At 41.8% G+C, this 17772-nt stretch overlaps 1 protein-coding gene across 1 annotated transcript in view; it reads left to right on the forward strand.

The window, feature by feature from the left end:
- Positions 1-17772, forward strand: part of LOC112117246 (sushi, von Willebrand factor type A, EGF and pentraxin domain-containing protein 1) — a 166130-nt gene that overhangs the window by 100221 nt on the left and 48137 nt on the right. The window contains exons 29-35 of the mRNA XM_026646539.2: positions 790-913; positions 1450-1620; positions 3119-3292; positions 5533-5652; positions 7151-7327; positions 14083-14167; positions 15713-15904. Coding sequence (XP_026502324.1) covers positions 790-913; positions 1450-1620; positions 3119-3292; positions 5533-5652; positions 7151-7327; positions 14083-14167; positions 15713-15904 — 1043 coding nt within the window. The remainder of the gene's footprint in view (positions 1-789; positions 914-1449; positions 1621-3118; positions 3293-5532; positions 5653-7150; positions 7328-14082; positions 14168-15712; positions 15905-17772) is intronic.

Below are 17772 nucleotides of genomic sequence, written 5' to 3' on the forward strand. Positions count from 1 at the left end.
TGGAAAACTATTCCATCAAAAAATTTTCATCCAACTCGGGCTATCTAGCCATCCATTAATCTAACAACATAGCAGTTCCTTTATCCTGTCCTCATGCATCCCAATTTCACATCCAGTGCTCACTAATGGGGCCCAATCCTATTTCTAGTTAATTCCCATTAACTGTGGTGTCTGCAAAATCTAGCCTATCATGTTTTGCAAAGTCACAGCCTGGTTTATTTAAGGAATTCAGAAAACTTGTATCCTGGAAACAAGGAATTGTCTTTTTTTGAAGCTTCATGTTGTGTTTTCTGTCCTTAAAATTGGGTATCAAGAAATAAAACTATTTCAGGACCATCACTCTTCAAAATTCATATTCCATTGTTTCTAATGGTAAAAGTTTCCCTTTACAAATACTTGAGAATCTGCTCAGATTCTTTTCCCTCATCTGTTTTTAACCTGTGGGGTAAATACACTGTTCTGCTAAATAGACATACATAGAGGTGTTTAAATTAGCATGTTTCCTACATCACCTGTAGGACAATACTCTTCTGTCAGATCCACCCCATAGTAAATTGCTACAGTGTTCCACCATCGCACTGGTGACAATAGGTGATCCAGACAAATAAGAAGAGCAGAAAACCTATGAGCTTGCTCAAAAAGCCAACTAAAGTCATGGAAAGACTCTGACTGACTCAATGGGCTTTGAATCAGATGCTAGGTTCAGTACTGCAGATGTGAGAGGTGTTCTTTTCGTACAAAGCTGTCTGGTAGTTAGCAAACTGTCTAACCATGTGTTTTGAACCTTAGGTAAAATCCCTGGCTACTTCCTGTCCAGAAGAACTGCAAAAAGGAAATGTATTGGCCTGGCCGGATTTCCTGCCTGGGGTTGTTGGAAGAGTGAAGATAGATTACAGGAGCATGTTTTGTGCTGGTTAGAACTTTATCTCCTAGAAGTGTTTTTGTTCCGAGTAATAACACAGTAATACTTTTTATAAGGTTAAATGTGCTATATTGTGACCCCTGTCCTACTAGCCTTGAATAAATTATTTTGATAATTTAATGGTTGGAACATTCAGTCTTCATTCCTAAAATTCCAGTGTTTTATAACAAAAGTTCATTGGAATCTCAAACAGAGAATTATGGCTTCCTGTATTGAGATGTTGAAAGAGTGATGATTGATGATATTGGATCAAATGGAGGATTTTTCCACTTATTCATGCTCACGATAGATTGAATATATTATGGTACCTTTTTGTTTCCTCCTTTTGCTTGGAAATATCTTTTAGTTCATATATGTTGATGTAGTGAAGCTCTTTGAATCTGGAAAGATTGTATACATTTTATAGTATAACACTTTCCATTAATATCATTCCTAGATAAACACGCACAGCATCACAGATACTTAAATAACAAATACATTTGTTTTGATTCAAGGCTAACTCTGTTGTGTGTGTGTTTTGTCCTCAGATTGCCAATCCTTAGAAGGATCCATACCTCATCTGCGGGCCTCATCGACCGATTTAAAGCCAGGGTCAAAAGTGAGCCTTTCCTGTGATCCAGGCTTCCAAATAGTGGGGAACTCTGTCCAGCACTGTCTAAATTTGGGACAATGGACTCGACCTCTTCCCCGCTGTGAAAGTGAGTAGATTGTGTTAACATAGCATCTGCAGGCTGCTATATCAGTCACAAGCCACGCTTAGGAAATCTTGGCTTCTGTTTGGATGCAATTAAAACAAAGACTTCTGAGAATGTAACACAGACCTGATGATTTATCCAACGTCTCACAGTTTGCCAAATCTTGCCCCTTAGATCATAAGCAAATTGGGAAAAAAGCTTAAAAAATCAACTGTATCTGACTTTCTTTTTTTTTTTCCAGCAATGGTGAGACTGAGGCAGCCATGTGGCAAAATTCTGCTCCTGCTACATCTGATTTCATAGTATTTGGGGAGGTGGTGTGGTGCAGTAAATAGGGCATTGGACTGGTACCTAGCAGTGTGGGTTTGATTCCCAGCCCTGTCACTGACTTACTGTGTGACCTCGATTTCCCCATCTGTAAAATGGGGATAATTATACTTCGTTTCTTTGTAAAATACTTAGAGATCTATGGATGAAAAGCGCAATATAGGCCTGATCCAAAGCCTATAGGAGTCCATAAGGATCTTTCCACTGACTTCAGTGAGCTTTGAATCAGGCTCTATGAGGGCTGGGTTATTACTATTAGCTTGATCCACTGGGAGTCTTTCCTTCCTTACTGCTGTCAAAGGCTTGTGTCCTCTTCCCCTGACATTCATCCTTTGGTATTATCATTCATGAAATTGACAGTAGTTCTATCTAACTGTGGTAGTTACATGGCCTCCGTTATCATGATATCAAGCATCTCGCAATCTGTGGTGTTTTTATCCTCACAATATCCCTGTGAGGTAGAGAAGTGCTGTTATACCCATTTTACAGACGGGGAACTGAGCCACAGAGAGACTTATGGGCCAGATTTTTAAAGGTATTTATAGGCACTTAGCTCCCATTGCACTCTGGCCCTAAGTGACTTGTCCAAGGTCACACAGTCTGTGGCAGAGTAGGGAATTGAATTGAAAAAACATCCCCATACCTGAAACTGATTAGCAGCCTGGTTGGCACCCTCAGGCATAGAGCCTGAGATTCCTTCTCACTTTGAGACATGTCCCTTGTGCACCTGAGTTGAGACATTGACTAGGGATGTGTGGAGAAACTTGCCTTTTTGCTGGTGGTGCTGACCCTCTTCTGTGGACAAACAGAGGACTTCAGTCTCTAGGGCTGTCAGACCTTCACCTTTATGAACATTCTATTCACATACACATGTTTTCATATGCAGAGAAAGTGTATTAATCCTCAGAGGCTCTTTCACTGCAGTCTTCACTGTGCATTTCTTCTTCACAGCCCGTTACTAGAAAATCCTAGCTGTAAAAGCTAAACTTTAAGGGCCAAAGTCATCCCCGATATAGCTTCTTTGACTTCAGTGGAGCTACACCAAGCATGTATTTGGCTCTGAGATTTCTTCATGAGTTGAATCTTGTGCTAACTGCACTGGTGCCAAGAGGTAGTTCATGGAATGTGTCTGATCGGCTAACAAGTTTTTACTCTCCTTGCCTGTGGTGTGTAGGAATCAGCTGTGGAGTGCCTCCACCTTTAGAAAATGGATTTTATTCTGCTGAGGACTTCTTTGCGGGTAGCACAGTTACCTACCGGTGCAATAATGGCTATTATTTGTTGGGGGATTCAAGGATGTTCTGCACTGACAATGGAAGCTGGAATGGCATCTCGCCGTCTTGCCTTGGTGAGATATGTCACTTAACGTGTCTGTATTATTAATGTTACAGGCTAAACCCTGCTCCTCTTCCTCTCCCAAAACTCCCATTGACTCCATTGGGAGTTGGATATTGGTAAGACTTGCAAGATAGGGCCCCATGTGGTTTACATTTGAATTGTGTTTATTTTATTTTAATGTTTGTAGTGCTCATCTCACAGACTAGGCTCATTAAGTCATCAAAGAACATGAAGTCCATGTTAAAAGCAAAGCCAAAGCTCTTCCAGTCCAACATAAGCGCCCTTTATGCATGACCTCCATTGCATAGCACAGCCTCCAACAGACTCCTTTACCATCTCCAAACTGATCTCACCCCATCTGTTGTTCTACCCTCTCACTATTCTCTCCCTCACAGAAAAAGCCTGTGAAAACAGGTTCATTTTATAACAGGTCCTAAGTTCACCATATCTGGGCCCTGCCAAACCTTGCATGGTTTCTGGAGGGGCTCGGAACTCAAGTCATAGGATGTTAGAAGCCAAGACCTTACACTACATGCCAGGGGTCTGAATCTCCACTGACTGGCACATTGTGTAGTCATTTACACGGGTGAAAAGTGAGAGTGCATTGGGTGGGGAAAACAGCGTGCCTGATTCCTCGTTGCCCTGCACCTTATGCAGTCATTTGCACCAGTTTAAAGTGGATGTAAAATGTGACAAGATCAGAATAGTAATGATTTACGTGCCCATTGCTGTAGTGTAAATTTACGTGCCCACTGCTGTAGTGTAAAAGGTGCAGAGTGTTGGAGGATCAGTCCCTGCCATTCTGATTTGATAGCATTTTATATCCACTTTGAGCTCTCTTGACACAGGTGTAAATTGGTTACAGTGCGTGCAAGGCAGTTGGGAATTAGACTCCCCATATGTTTTATCTCTTAACATTTTTCGTCATCATGCACCAATGTGAAAAACCTTCTCCGTTTAGAATTATTGTTTGTATTGGATTGTTTGGTTAAATGGTTGAGAATAAGTACACACTTCTAAAGAGTAGACAGCCCTACTTTTGTTTGTTTGTTGCCCAGTCACTCTGCATTGTTTGCAGATACTTGGATAAATGCTTTGCTGACAATAACCTCAGCAATATGTTTGCATTTATGGAGCCCATGCAACAACTGTTCTGTTGAGTAGTTCTTAATGAAGAATTTCCCTGCCCCAAAAGGGTCTGGTTTATATAAGGAATAATCGCTGATGCTGGGGATTTTTCAGTGAGATAGTTTTGAACCATTCCCTACAATATGTAACTTGTATACATACCAAGCATGTTTCTCCACAGTAGAAAGCCAGTGATTAGAATATGAAATGAAACAAACTGGGGCAGAGACTGTCTCTTTTTTTGGATTGTTGGTACAGCGCTTAGCATAATGGGGCTTAGATCTTTGATAGAGGTTCTTAGGCACTATTATCATTCATAGAATATCAGGGATCTCAGGAGGTCATCTAGTCCAGCCCCCTGCTCAAAGCAGGACCAATCCCCAGACAGATTTTTACCCCAGTTCCCTAAATGGCCCCCTCAAGGATTGAACTCAGAACCCTGGGTTTAGCAGGCCAATGCTCAAACCACTGAGCTATCCCTTCCCCCCCATAATTCACATAATTAATAATAGTAATTATAGATTTCTACCTCATTTTAACCTTTCCGATATCAGACAGCTCCAAACATCTTAGCAGGCTTCTAATGCAGTAAGAGTCTATTCAGCACAGAAAGGACTGTCTCTGTTTTATGGTCAAAGTGCTTACCTTGTGAGCTAAGCACTCATGTATCCCATTTTACAGATGAGAAAACTGAGACATAAAGAGGGATTAGAGTAGATTTTAGAATGAGAGAGTCCTCACTCCTATCCTTTTGCCCAAACCATTAGGGTACACACCTCTCTAAGTATGAACTAAAACACCTATTCATTTGCCTTCCTGGAAACAAAATAATTGGCATAATAGGACATTTCCTGGACTCAGTGGGAGTATTCCCTGAGTGTGGAGTAACAGACTGTGTCCAGTTTCCCCTCATGTTGGCAATCTTTTATTTTATGCTAAATTAACTGTTTGTAGAAATATTCCATTTTATTATTCTATGTTTATTTCCACTGTTACAATGCATCAGAGAAGTGATTCAGTTAATGGTGGGTTTTTTAAATGATTCTGCCAGACATTTCGAGTGATGTAAATTGAAAACAATGTTCATTACAAATACTACCCTCGGGACATTTATTTTTGCAGATGTCGATGAATGTGCTGTTGGATCAGATTGCGATGAGCATGCTTCTTGCCTTAATACAAATGGGTCCTACGTATGTACTTGCATCCCTCCTCATACAGGCGATGGCAAAAAATGTGCAGGTAATGAGATCAAATTTTCAACGACCTGGGGATGGGAAAGGAGGCCTACTCTCGCTTTGTAGATTAAGTGCCTCTTTGTGGTAAAGGGATAGCGGGTAAAAAAAAAAAAAAATTCTTTCTTGTAACCTGAGCACATTTACTTTAGAAATCACGAGACCATAAACTTGGATCCCCACATTGCCATTTTTATAGCATCATGCTTCAAAGTAGACCTGCACTTTCAAATGCACAAAGAAATACATAAAATGTAGATGCCTAAATATGGATCGGGGTGCCTAACGTTAGGCACTGAAGTTTGAAAATTTTGACCTAAGTAACTTGCTACGGTCAAATGCCAGCACAGTGGTAGATTTGGAAATGACATGACTCACAATCCAGTGCCCTATATGCCTGGACCACACTGTCTCCCGTGGAGGGAAAAAATGAGTTTGGAACTGGTTAATGCAAAAAGTCCCAATGCAAGAAGGCTCAACTGCACTGAAATCAATTCAGTTGCACAAGCTTATAGTGAACCCAGATTACATCAGGAACAGAGAAAAGCTGAGGAGATTCTTAAAAATGCATATACCGTATATACTCGTTCATAAGCCGAATTTTCTTAGTAAAAAAGGGAAGCACCGTGAGAAGGGGGTCAACTTATGAACGGGTATAGAGAGGGAGAGGTGGGACACGGCCCCTCTCCCCAACAGAGGCAGCACAGCCAGCAGATCCAGAAGGGAAGAGGCCGGGCCAGAGTCTCTCCACTTCTGGCCACGCTGCTCTTCCCCCAGCCTCCGAAGCAGCTGCAGCTCCGGGACTGGCAGGCTGCAGCCGTGCCGCTCGGCCCCGCCCCCCAGAGCAGGCTGTGGCCACGCCACCGGAGCACGCTGCGGCCTTGCCGCCCGGCCCAGCCCAGTGGAACATGCTGCGGCCATGCCGCCCGGTCTGGCCCACCGGAGCAGCTCCAGCCAGGCCAGAGACATCCTCCCCTGACCCCCCCCAGATAAGGTGGGAAGGGATGGGATGGGGAGAGTGTGGGGGTCCTGGGCTAGGGGTGGGGTCACTCCTCTGACCCCCAGCTTCTCCCCCCAAAAAAATTTCCCCACCAGTTGCTGTCCCGGCCCGTCAGGGTAAGCAGCTGGCGCGCCGGGACACTTTGTTTACTTAGGTTTACCTCCGTGCCTTCAGACGCGAGGTTAACAAACCATCTCGGCCCGCCAGCGGCTTATCCTGATGGCCCAGGAGCCAGAGTTTGCTGACGCCTGAATTATAGGATCGGCTTATGAATGGGTCATAAAAATTTTCCATTTTTACTTAGCCATCTTGGGGAGGTCGGCTTATAAATGAACCGGCTTATGATCCAGTATATACGGTAGATATTTTTCCCCATTCTTTTATGTCTGATTTTCACAAAATGCCCAGACAAATGTCACTCAACTTGTTTGTAAGCACTCGTGTTTAGTGATGCTGCACTGTCTGTTATTAGTACGCGCTCTTCATGGTATGTCTGCTTTCACAGAACCAGTAAAATGCAAGAATCCGGGAAATCCAGAACATGGTCATTCTTATGGTGACAATTACACTGTTGGTAGTGAAGTTACTTTCTCCTGCGAAGAGGGTTTCCAGTTGATAGGAGCAACTAGAGTCACATGTTTGCAGTCTGGAGGATGGAGCCACCTGATACCATATTGTGAAGGTATTGTCTTGGGGGGCTCCTGTGTGTTTACTAAAAGGAAATTCAACTGTTGGTGTTACAGCACAGTGAAGGAAAAGAAGGAATCGGAATGGCTTTCTGTGTAGAGATGGATGGATCACCAGAAAAACCACTTCACTTCACATCAGGCTTATCTATAGGGCACAGTCCCAATTATTCACCTCCAGTTCATCAAACTTTCGGTGAACTGAAGGCAGGTGGTGTCCCCAGAAGCAATGTGTCACTTTCTGCTTAACAACGACAACAATACACTTATACCGCAAATGTCCATAGCGTTGAATATTCATGGCCACATTGTATGGTTTTATTCCAGGCGTCTGAAAGCTCCCCGGGGTTATTACTAATCCAGTGCAGCCAGGATCATTGCAGAAGACTGTGTGGCTGCTGCTAGTCTGTGGCTGGCCATTGTCCCCAGCTGACCTCAAGTCTGATCTAGGGCTTGATGTGCAGATACTGTATCTCCACGGTGGGCTATATGTCCAAAAAGTGCCAGCCGGCAGTGACTGATGATGACTTCAGTCCTCTCAAGGCCAGTTCTCCGTGATACATCCCTATTACTGATAAAATAAAACCATCTTATGCTCAGTAGTTGCCACTGGCAATGCATATGAAATACCGCCATCCTCCGGATGTCTTGTTTAAGCAATATCCGTGTTTCAGATCCATATAAGAGGATCAGAAGTATGGAGGTTTGATAAATCCGTACTTTATATATAATTTCATCTTCTTTTGGCTCCAGACACTATGCAGGTCCTTCATGGCTGAGGCTACTAAACTGATTCTTCTTAGCATGTCCATCAATCCATGACAATTTTACTGTCTCAATAGATGAAATCATCCACTACTTACAGTGTTTGTCTGGCAGCACAGATGTCTTGTATCACAACTTTTGCGCCGATACTCTGAATTTTTGTTTTTACCCAAGAAATCCTTAGTCCACGGGCAGCTGCACTGAGCTGGAAGCTCCCTAGTGCATCTTTAAGGTCATCTGCATCCTGGTCGAAGAGGATGACATCACCTGCCTAGTCCAAGTTGGTAAAAGAAGTTGAATCGGCAATTACACTGGTATTTGCGGAGACATGTTCAAAGAGCCAACCTGCTACGCGGCAGAATAGGCCTGGGGTGAGGACACAGCCCTGCTTCATCCCAGATCTAGTGTAAAACCTGTCGAACCTATGGGTCTCCCATCACATCCATGCGCCATAGTCATTATGTAGGTCTTAAATTAACTTCAGGGGGATGTCAGGAATGCCAGTAGGGCCTTCCACCGGGCAGCTCTATCAACAGAATCGAAGGCTGCTTTTAGGTCTACATATGCTGCTGTCAAAGGACAATTGAATTTGCGATGGATCTCAGATAAAAGATGAAGAGCAAGTATAGCGTTCATTGCAGATCGTCCAGCAGTGAACCCCAATTGCTCGGGGCAACGGCATTTCACAAGAAGAGGCTGGGACTGGGCAAGTAGGACAAGTGTAAAAACTTTTTTGGGAACAGAAAGCAGAGTTATTGGCCTGTAGTGACAGCACTCAGTGCACGGGCCTTGCCCCAGTGGGGGGATGATCCTTTTCATCCACTCTGCTGGCATCTTCCCAGTAGTCCAAGCCCAGACAAAAGATTGGTATAATGCTACACTTATGGGCTCTGTGGTGCACCTGAGGAGTTCGGGTGTTATGCCATCAGGTCCAGCAGCATGCCCACTTCCCAGTTTCTTTATGGCAGAGTGGACCTCTTCCATAGTAGATACATCTACCCAGGTTTCAGGGTCAGGGTTTGCATCTACTACTAACACACCCGCATGTTACTACTAACACATCCAGATCTGGGCATGAAGTCGCTTCAGGATGGTTAAGTGCCTTACCTTAGTCCATCCTGTGCTTTGCTGCACATTGGGCTACCCACATTTGCCATCCTTGCCTGTCAACTGCCCTTCTCTCCAAATCTTCCCATTTCATGTTGAGGTGGTTGGTGTAATTCAGAACTGTTTGTTTCCATGTTATTCGCTGTCTTCCTCTCTTTCCTCTTGTGTTTTCTGGCTTCCATTCAAGGGCAGTATTTGGTAAGTGTTCTTTTTCCATTCTCAGCACATGTCCCAGCCACTGATGTCTTCTTTTGTAGATTATTGGTGAGAGGGTGCCTTGTCCAGTCATTTTTCTGACTTCTTCATTCGTCTTCCTATCTCTATATGGTATTCTCAATATTCTTCTCAGACATTTGTGATGAAATGTATCCAGCTTTTGAATATTTTTCTTGGTAAGTTACCATGTCTCACTGCTATATGTTGTGATGGCGATAACAGTTGCTTTGTACATGTTCAGTTTTGTCTTGAGGGAGATGTTTTTGAGTCACCAGATGTTTTTGAGTCTTCCAAATGCAGCGTTTGCTTTCCTGATTCTTCTTATTATTTCCTCGGAATTGGTACCATCTTAGCTGATGGTATTTCCAAGATACGTAAAATTGTCCACCTTCTCTTCAATTTTGATTTCTGTCCCTGTAGTCCCTATTAATATGACTTTACATTGTATCTCAAACCTATCTTCTCCATTACTTTTTACTTGGTTTGTGCATTTTTCTAGTTAGTTGGCATCTTCATTGATAAGAGTGACGTCGTCAGCAAAGTCTAGATCAAATAGTCTGGAATTGTTCCATTTTAGGCCATATGTATCACCGTCACATTGTTTTAATCCATAGTCAATGACTAGCATAAACAAAAAAGGAGACCGGACGCACCCCTGCCTTACACCTGTCTTGATGCTGAATGGCTTACTCAATCCATTTTCCATTTTAATGCAGCATTTTGAGTTGGCGTAGAATGCCTTCATAACATTGATTAATTTTGTTGAAATTCCATATTGTGCCACAATTTTCCACATTGTTTCTCTGTTTATGCTATCAAATGCCTTTTGAAAGTCCACAAAATTGATGGCAAGCCTGCCTTGTGTTCTCAATAATCCGTCTCTGGGTGAAAATAGCATCTGTGCACAATCTCCCTTGTCTAAATCCAGATTGTTGTTCACGTAGGATGGTATCCATCTTTCCTTTCATCCTGTTCAGGAGGACTGCTGCTAATACTTTTCCTGTGACAGATAGAAGTGTTACGCCCCTCCAATTTGAGCAATTGTTTAGATCACCTTTCTTTGGTAACTTGATTATGATACCGAGGGTCCATTCTTCCGGCACTTTCTCCTCCGTCCATATTTTATTGCACAGCAAATAGATGACTGATTCCACGTCTTCGCCTCCATATTTAAGCATCTCAGGATGAATGCCATCCAAACCAGGTGCCTGGTTGTTTTTCAGCTTCTGCAATGCTTTTTTTACTACTTCAGTTTTTACCTCAATACATCTATATCTAGGTCTAATGGTTTATTATCGTTAAATTCCAGTCTTGTAATTGGTTCTGGTTGGTTTAGCACTTCTTTGAAGTGTTCCACCCATCTATTTTCTTGTTCCTCCTGTGTTTTCAAAATTTCTCCTTGTTTCCCTTTCACTGGGACACTTCTGAATTTTGATCCATATCCTGTTAACTGTTTCAGGATCGTTTAGACTGTTCTTGGGTCGTTTCTTTCCCCTGCTTCTTCAGCTTCGCTAGCCTTACTTTCTATCCAATTTCGCTTATCTTTTTTGCATTGTTTCTTTACTGCTTTGTCAAGGTTCCTGTAGGTGTGTTTTGTTTCTTCAGTCGCATGTTGTAGTACTCTAGAGCCTTTTGTTTTCTTCTTTTGTCTATAATTTTCCATGTTTCTTCTGAGTATTCTTTCTGTCTTTGCAGGACTTCTTCCTGGGTTGAGCATGTTTTACTATCAGATTTATTTGTCAGCCTAAACTCTGCCCAAAGTCCAATTTTGGATCAAAGTTATTGAATAGCTTTGAATGCAGGTTGTAATTTATTAGATCTTATTCCCTCATGCCAAGTTCTCAAAATAAGCTTCACAGTCCCCTTTTGCTCTCACCTGAAAAATAACTGGTAAACATTTACATGCAGTGTTGTCATGGCACATTCTGGCCTCAGATTTCTTTGGCAAAATTTGAAATGTCTCATCAGATAGCCAGTGGCATCACTCATAGCATTTCGGTTTGGGAATGACATCTACGGCTTCTCAGATGACTGTACTTATGGCTGTCCAAGTTTATTCTACATTATCCAGGAGAGTTCCACATGCATTGAATTTGTTATGCAAGTGCTGAATTTTCAGAGATGCTTTGTGCCTACTATGTCATAACGAGCTCGCTCTTCTGTTGAAATGGGGGGTAATTGCCATTTTAGCAACCAGGAGATGATGGTCAGTAGTTGCCAAAGCTTCTGTACCTCTGTAAATCCAATGTGACCTTGCTGTACTACGATTTTGGACCAGTATATGATCCAGCTCCTTCTTCATCCAGCCATCGTTGTATATCCAGGTTTCCCAATGGATATCCAAGTGCTTGAACCAACTGCCGGTGATGGTCATATTATGTACCCTTCCTCCTATGCTTCCAAATCCCTAAGAGCTGGCTACTTTTTCTGAAATGTTGTTTTGTAAAAGGATATTGTCAAATTAAATTTGATGCAAAATTTAAAATAAAATAAAAGATCCAGTGGAATCGGCTGTCTTTAAATGAACATTCCTGTGACGGGTTGGATCACAGAAAACCCCTTGAGGGCGGCCAACTGATGTGCCAAGACTACGTCTGCCCCTGCTTTCTTGCCTGGCAACTTGGGACTTCAGTGCCCTGCCTGGTTTGAGCCAGACCCGCCAGCCTGCTGCAGACCCAGACCCTGGTCTGAACCACGTCCCCTAACAGCTGTAGGCTTAAACTGAAAGCAGCTTAAGAAGTGTTCCTGTCTTTAACACTCAGATACCCAGCTCCCAATGGGGTCCGAACCCCAAATAAATCCATTTTACTCTGTATAAAGCTTATACAGGGTAAACTCATAAATTGTTCTCCCTCTATAACACTGATAAAGAGATATGCACAGCTGTTTGCCCCCCCCCCCAGGTATTAATACATACTCTGGGTTAATTAATAAGGAAAAAGTGATTTTATTAAATACAGAAAGTAGGATTTAAGTGGTTCCAAGTAGTAACAGACAGAAAAAAGTAAATTACCAAACAAAATAAAATAAAACACGCAAGTCTATGCCTAATACAGTAAGAAAACTGAATACAGATAAAACCTCACCCTCAGAGGTGTTCCAGTAAGCTTCCTTTTACAGACTAGTCTCCTTCTAGTCTGGGTCCAGCAATCACTCACACCCCCTGTAGTTACTGTCCTTTGTTCCAGTTTCTTTCAGGTATCCTTGGGGATGGAGAGGCTATCTCTTGAGCCAGCTGAAGACAAAATGGAGGGGTCTTCCAGGGGTTTAAATAGACCTTCTCTTGTAGACCTCCACTCTCCTATGCAAAGTCCAGCTCCAAGATGGAGTTTTGGAGTCACATGGGCAAGTCACATGTCCCTGCATGACTCAGAACTTACAGCTAGCAGCCATGGTTCACATGCTGCCTTGAACATCCTCAAGTAGACTTCTTATGTGGATTGGAGCCTTCCAAGATCCATTGTCCATTAAGTGCTTCTTGATTGGGCATTTAACTTGCACATTCCTTTCTCAAGAAGCTGACCAAATGCTTTACTAAGGAGATTTAGAAATCAAGCAAGTACACAGCCAATATTCATAACTTTGAACACAAAAATGATACATGCATACAAATAGAAGGAGTAGATTCAGCAGATCATAACCTTTACAGAGATATGTTACATGGCATATGTAGCATAAAACATATTCCAGTTATGTCATATATACATTCATAAGCATATCCTCATAAAGCATTATGGGGTGCAACATCATAATTCCCCTGCAGTGCTTTTAACCCCCAAACACTGTAGCACCGAAAACCTCAGCATGAAACTAACTATAAACAAAGGTGAAACTGACTTCATTGATTTTCATTGTCCAAGCTGAGAAATGTACAAAACTCAAAGAGCATAAATAGTGACGAGTAGATTAGACAGTCTAAAATTCTCTCACCTGTTATACTAGACTGTGATATTAGTAAAATAAGTAAAGGAACGTGTTTGGTTTTGCAGTTAAGTGATCATGCCCCTTGACAAAAAAGATTTACCTTTTAACAATAATTTATCTAGAACAGCTGTTTCATAGACACGAAGGCCCCAATTCAGCAAAGCATGTAAGCATGTATTAACTTTAAGCAGCTGATTAGTTCCATCCTTATTCGGCAGAGCATGCATTTGAAGTTAAGCACATGTGTAAGCATTTTGCTTAGTAGAGACAAAGTGCTTTTCTGAATTGGTGCCCAAACTGCTGCCTGTGCTACTGCCAGTAACCCTGCTTTCACAAAGCACTAGTGTGCAAAAGCAGACGCTCTGGGCAGTAGCACGTAGCAAGGTTCTATTTTAGGCAATGAAGCATCTGCTTACCTAGATGATATCTTTTCCTAGGATGACAAAGGTCCTCTCAGCTTCTTGTTCATGAATTAGGAGAAAAGCATGACATGAAAGCAAACAAGATGTTTCCAATAATTAACTAATAAAGCTATAGCAAAATCAATTACTCCTGGAAGAGCAAATCCTGCTTCCCTGACTCAGGCAAGTCCCTACTCTGTCCTCATTGCAAGTACTTGTGTGAGTAAGGCCAACGGGATTCAGCCCTAGTAGGCATTTCCGCGGAAAATGGAATTTTCTTGTCTGCATCTTGGACCTGTGCTGTCTAAACAATTATTTTTGATGTTCTCTCTTTAAAGCTGTATCCTGTGGTAGTCCAGTTATTCCAGAAAATGGTGCCATTGAGGGCTCAAATTTTACTTATGGCAAGAAGGTGCTGTACAGGTAGGAGAGTCATTGTGTTTGGAGCAGTTCTGTACTCAGAGTCTGGAAGCAAATGAGAAAAACAACAACTGGATTTAATAAGAGAGTAATTGACTCCACAAAATGTGGAGGAAAGTAATGGAACAATGAACAGAATCCACCCCAAAACTCACCCATTAATCCTTTCTGGGGTTCACAACTTATACAATACTAGGTTGCATTTATTTTAATACACAGAGTAGAAAACGAATATTGCGGAGTACTGTATCTGGACAACCATTCTGTAGTTAGTATATAATGTTGTACTTATTCCACATAGTGGGCTGTGTATTAACAAAGCCCTTGAAATAATGCTAGTACTGTATAGTGGGCCTATTAATCTCTCCCCATTCATCACCCCAGAAACCCAGGTTACCCCAGTATCATCCTGTATTATTATTTGTATATGTATTGAGGTAGCACCTGTGAGCCCTAGTCACAGACCTAGACCTCATTGCTCTAGGTGCAGTACAAACACAGAACAAAAATAGGGCCCTACCTCAAAGTGCTTATTGTCTAAGTATAAGACGAAAATCAACAGGTGGATACAGAGAAACAGATGGGAGAGCAAGAGGAAACAATGAGACAATACTAGCCAGCATGGTAGGCTGTGGTCTCAGCACACTAGCTTCCTAATGATTGCCAAGTATTTTGTAGGCATCATGTCAAGGAAGAGTTTAAGAGGTCTTTGAATGGCCAGGATATCACAGAAGTCACTGCAGAGTAGGAAATGTTATGTTTTTAATGGTGTTCACTGTGCACACTGTAAAAGACCACATAAATACTAACCAGGCCTGTGGAATAGTCCCTTTTGCTTTGCAAATCTGGGTACAAAACCAACATTTTTTTGTGAAAATTTGGCAAATTGGGCCCAGGAAAATTTTTCCTATTTTCTCAGAGAAACAGCTTTTTTTAGTGAAATCTCTTTGTTTGGCATTTCTACAAATTCTGAATAAAATATTCAGCATTAGCTCAAATACTAGTCCATCCATACTGTCTCCTGGGATATGGAGTATAACTCCATCCTTCCACCCACTGGCCAGAACGATGGTGAAGGGACTTGAGGACACATCCACAACACAGGGGCTAGTTAAAGACTGAAGCCACAATGTCCCTCTGTGTTTTTGTCCTTTGCATTCTATTCAGGCATGAGCCTACAAGACCTAACAGACCTAGGATCAATGTTTCAAAAGAGGCTAGGCGACTTAGGAGTCTAAGTCCTATTTTGAAAAATGAGCTGAGCACTTCAGAGCCTAAGTCTCATTGGAAACGTATGGGACTTAGGCGCCTCAGTGTCTCAGTCACTTTTGTAAATGGGACTTGGGCTCATAAATCACTTAGGTGCTTTTGAAAATTTGATCCCTAGGAATCACATAGATTTTTACTGGGATGAGGGAGCGTTTCCTTAGCTAATCCTGTGCACTTAGTAATATATATATGGGTGGGAGGGAGGAAAGGGATGCTTGGGGAGAATCCAATAAAAACAAGATGTATGTATTTTATAGTGATTTTCTTCTTTGAATGCAGATGTAACAAAGGATACAATCTGATGGGTGAAAAGGAAACATCATGCCTTGCTAGTGGTGCTTGGAATCATGCTCCTCCTGCCTGTGAAATAGTAACATGTCCGAGCCCACAGGACATAAACAATGGAAAATACACACTGAGTGGCATGACATACCTTTCTACTGCATCATATACGTGTAACAGTGGATACAGGTAAAAGCTGTAGAGTCAAGTCACAGGCACTCTAAGTGCTGTGAAGATGCTGATGAAACATAAAGACTTGCTGGAATGGCTAATTCATGTCTGATGTAGAGAGTGTCAGAGGAACACAATAGATTTAAGGGTTTTTTTCATCTTTGAGGTTCTTTCTGTGTTTCACACAAAATGCCAACGCTTGTGGGAAGCTCATGTAGCATCAGTCATCTTATTAATGTTTAATTCATTCCCTTTATCACCAAGCTGTAAAGCACATTTCAAACATATGGAAATTAACCCAATATCAGAACCATATTTAAAAGTTCTTCTTTACACCTGAAAGGCTGCAGTACACTTAATTAACTTTTAATGTTTATGCAAAATTATTTTTATTATTATTTTGCATTGATCTTAAAATGCCAGCTAGAAATGGTCTTCTGTAAATTAAAGTGACCATTCTAGCCATTCTAATGAATGAATAAAATCCGTAAAATAGTGATTCATTTTAAGCTTGGGTTTTCATTTTACATTTGTGGATTGAGTCTGGTGTAAACAGATTTTTAGCAGACAATTAAAAATGAATAAACCCCATTATATTAAAAGAAATAGCTTTAATCATGTTACCTACTGTGCAAATTAAAAAATCCTTAACATTATCTATATCTGTTGCAAACACACACCTATACTGACATAGATACATACTCTGGGCCTAATTCTCCTCTGCCGTTCATCTTGTGCAATTATTCACATCTGTCCAAATGAGCGCAAACAGGTGTGAAATGATAACACTGGAGTAAGTGAATGGAGGATTCTGATTTAGTAGTGTTTTTACACATACTTTGTGCTCACTTTCAATTGGTGTAAATGACTACTTAAACTACAAGGCAGGGTAGAATCGGGCCCTATAGCTACAGTACGGGCTCAATCCTGCACTCCTAACTTGGGCATAATTCCTACTAAAGTAAATGGAAGCTTTGTCTACGACTGCAGAATTAGGCCAACCAGACAATATATATCATGGCTTCTTTTATAGATGGAAATCTATTACATGAAAATTACAGTTAATGTATAGTGTTGTTTCACAAATACCGGTTCCATCAATGTATTTTGAAGGCTCTTTTGTATAGTATGGGTGATTTATTTTTTTAATTCCTGCATGAAGCCTAAATAATTTAGCTTTTTGTGGCCATCCAGCCTGGATGTTTGGGAGATGAACTCCACCATCCCCTTTTGTAGTCACCACTCCAGCCAGTGACCCTCCACACCACACCCCTATGCTGGGTGTCGTGGCATCTGTACAAGCACGGATCCAGTCCCTTCTGTCGTCCACCCCACATGCTCTTTTTCACACCGGCATGTTCCAAGCCTGTGCAGAGCCCACCTCCTTGGCAGTGCCACACACCTTATGTGCCACGGCTCAGCACTGGAGTTGGCCTTTCACTGGTGAATTATACTATGCCTGAATAACACTGTGCCATTTTGTGCATATCCCTTGGTGTTACTATAGCTAAGGAAACCAAAAGATCAGCTAACTTTTAATATCTTAGGCCTTTCCTCAGCCAGCAAAAACCTTTAACATCCTACAGGGAATGAATGGCTTTTTGAAAAATAATCTAAATATCAACATGTTCCTTAGTCTTTTGGGTGAATCAAGTTTCAGAGTTCTGCAGATGCACATTGTGGTGGTATATAAATAAATAACCTAATTCAAACACTGATGGCCCAATCTTGCAGTCCACAGGTGGGCAGAACTTCCATTTGCTTCAATGGGAGTTTTATATGCGTCAGTAGAGCGATCCAGACCAGAATAGACTCTCAGCTTTCTCCTCCAGTAGTTCTGATCACCTGCTGTTCTGACAAATTTCAGAGTTGTAGCCATGTTACTC

Source organism: Terrapene carolina, unplaced genomic scaffold (genome assembly GCF_002925995.2).
Source record: "Terrapene carolina triunguis isolate 2854851 unplaced genomic scaffold, T_m_triunguis-2.0 Scaffold35098, whole genome shotgun sequence".
Taxonomy (NCBI): Eukaryota; Metazoa; Chordata; order Testudines; family Emydidae; genus Terrapene; species Terrapene triunguis.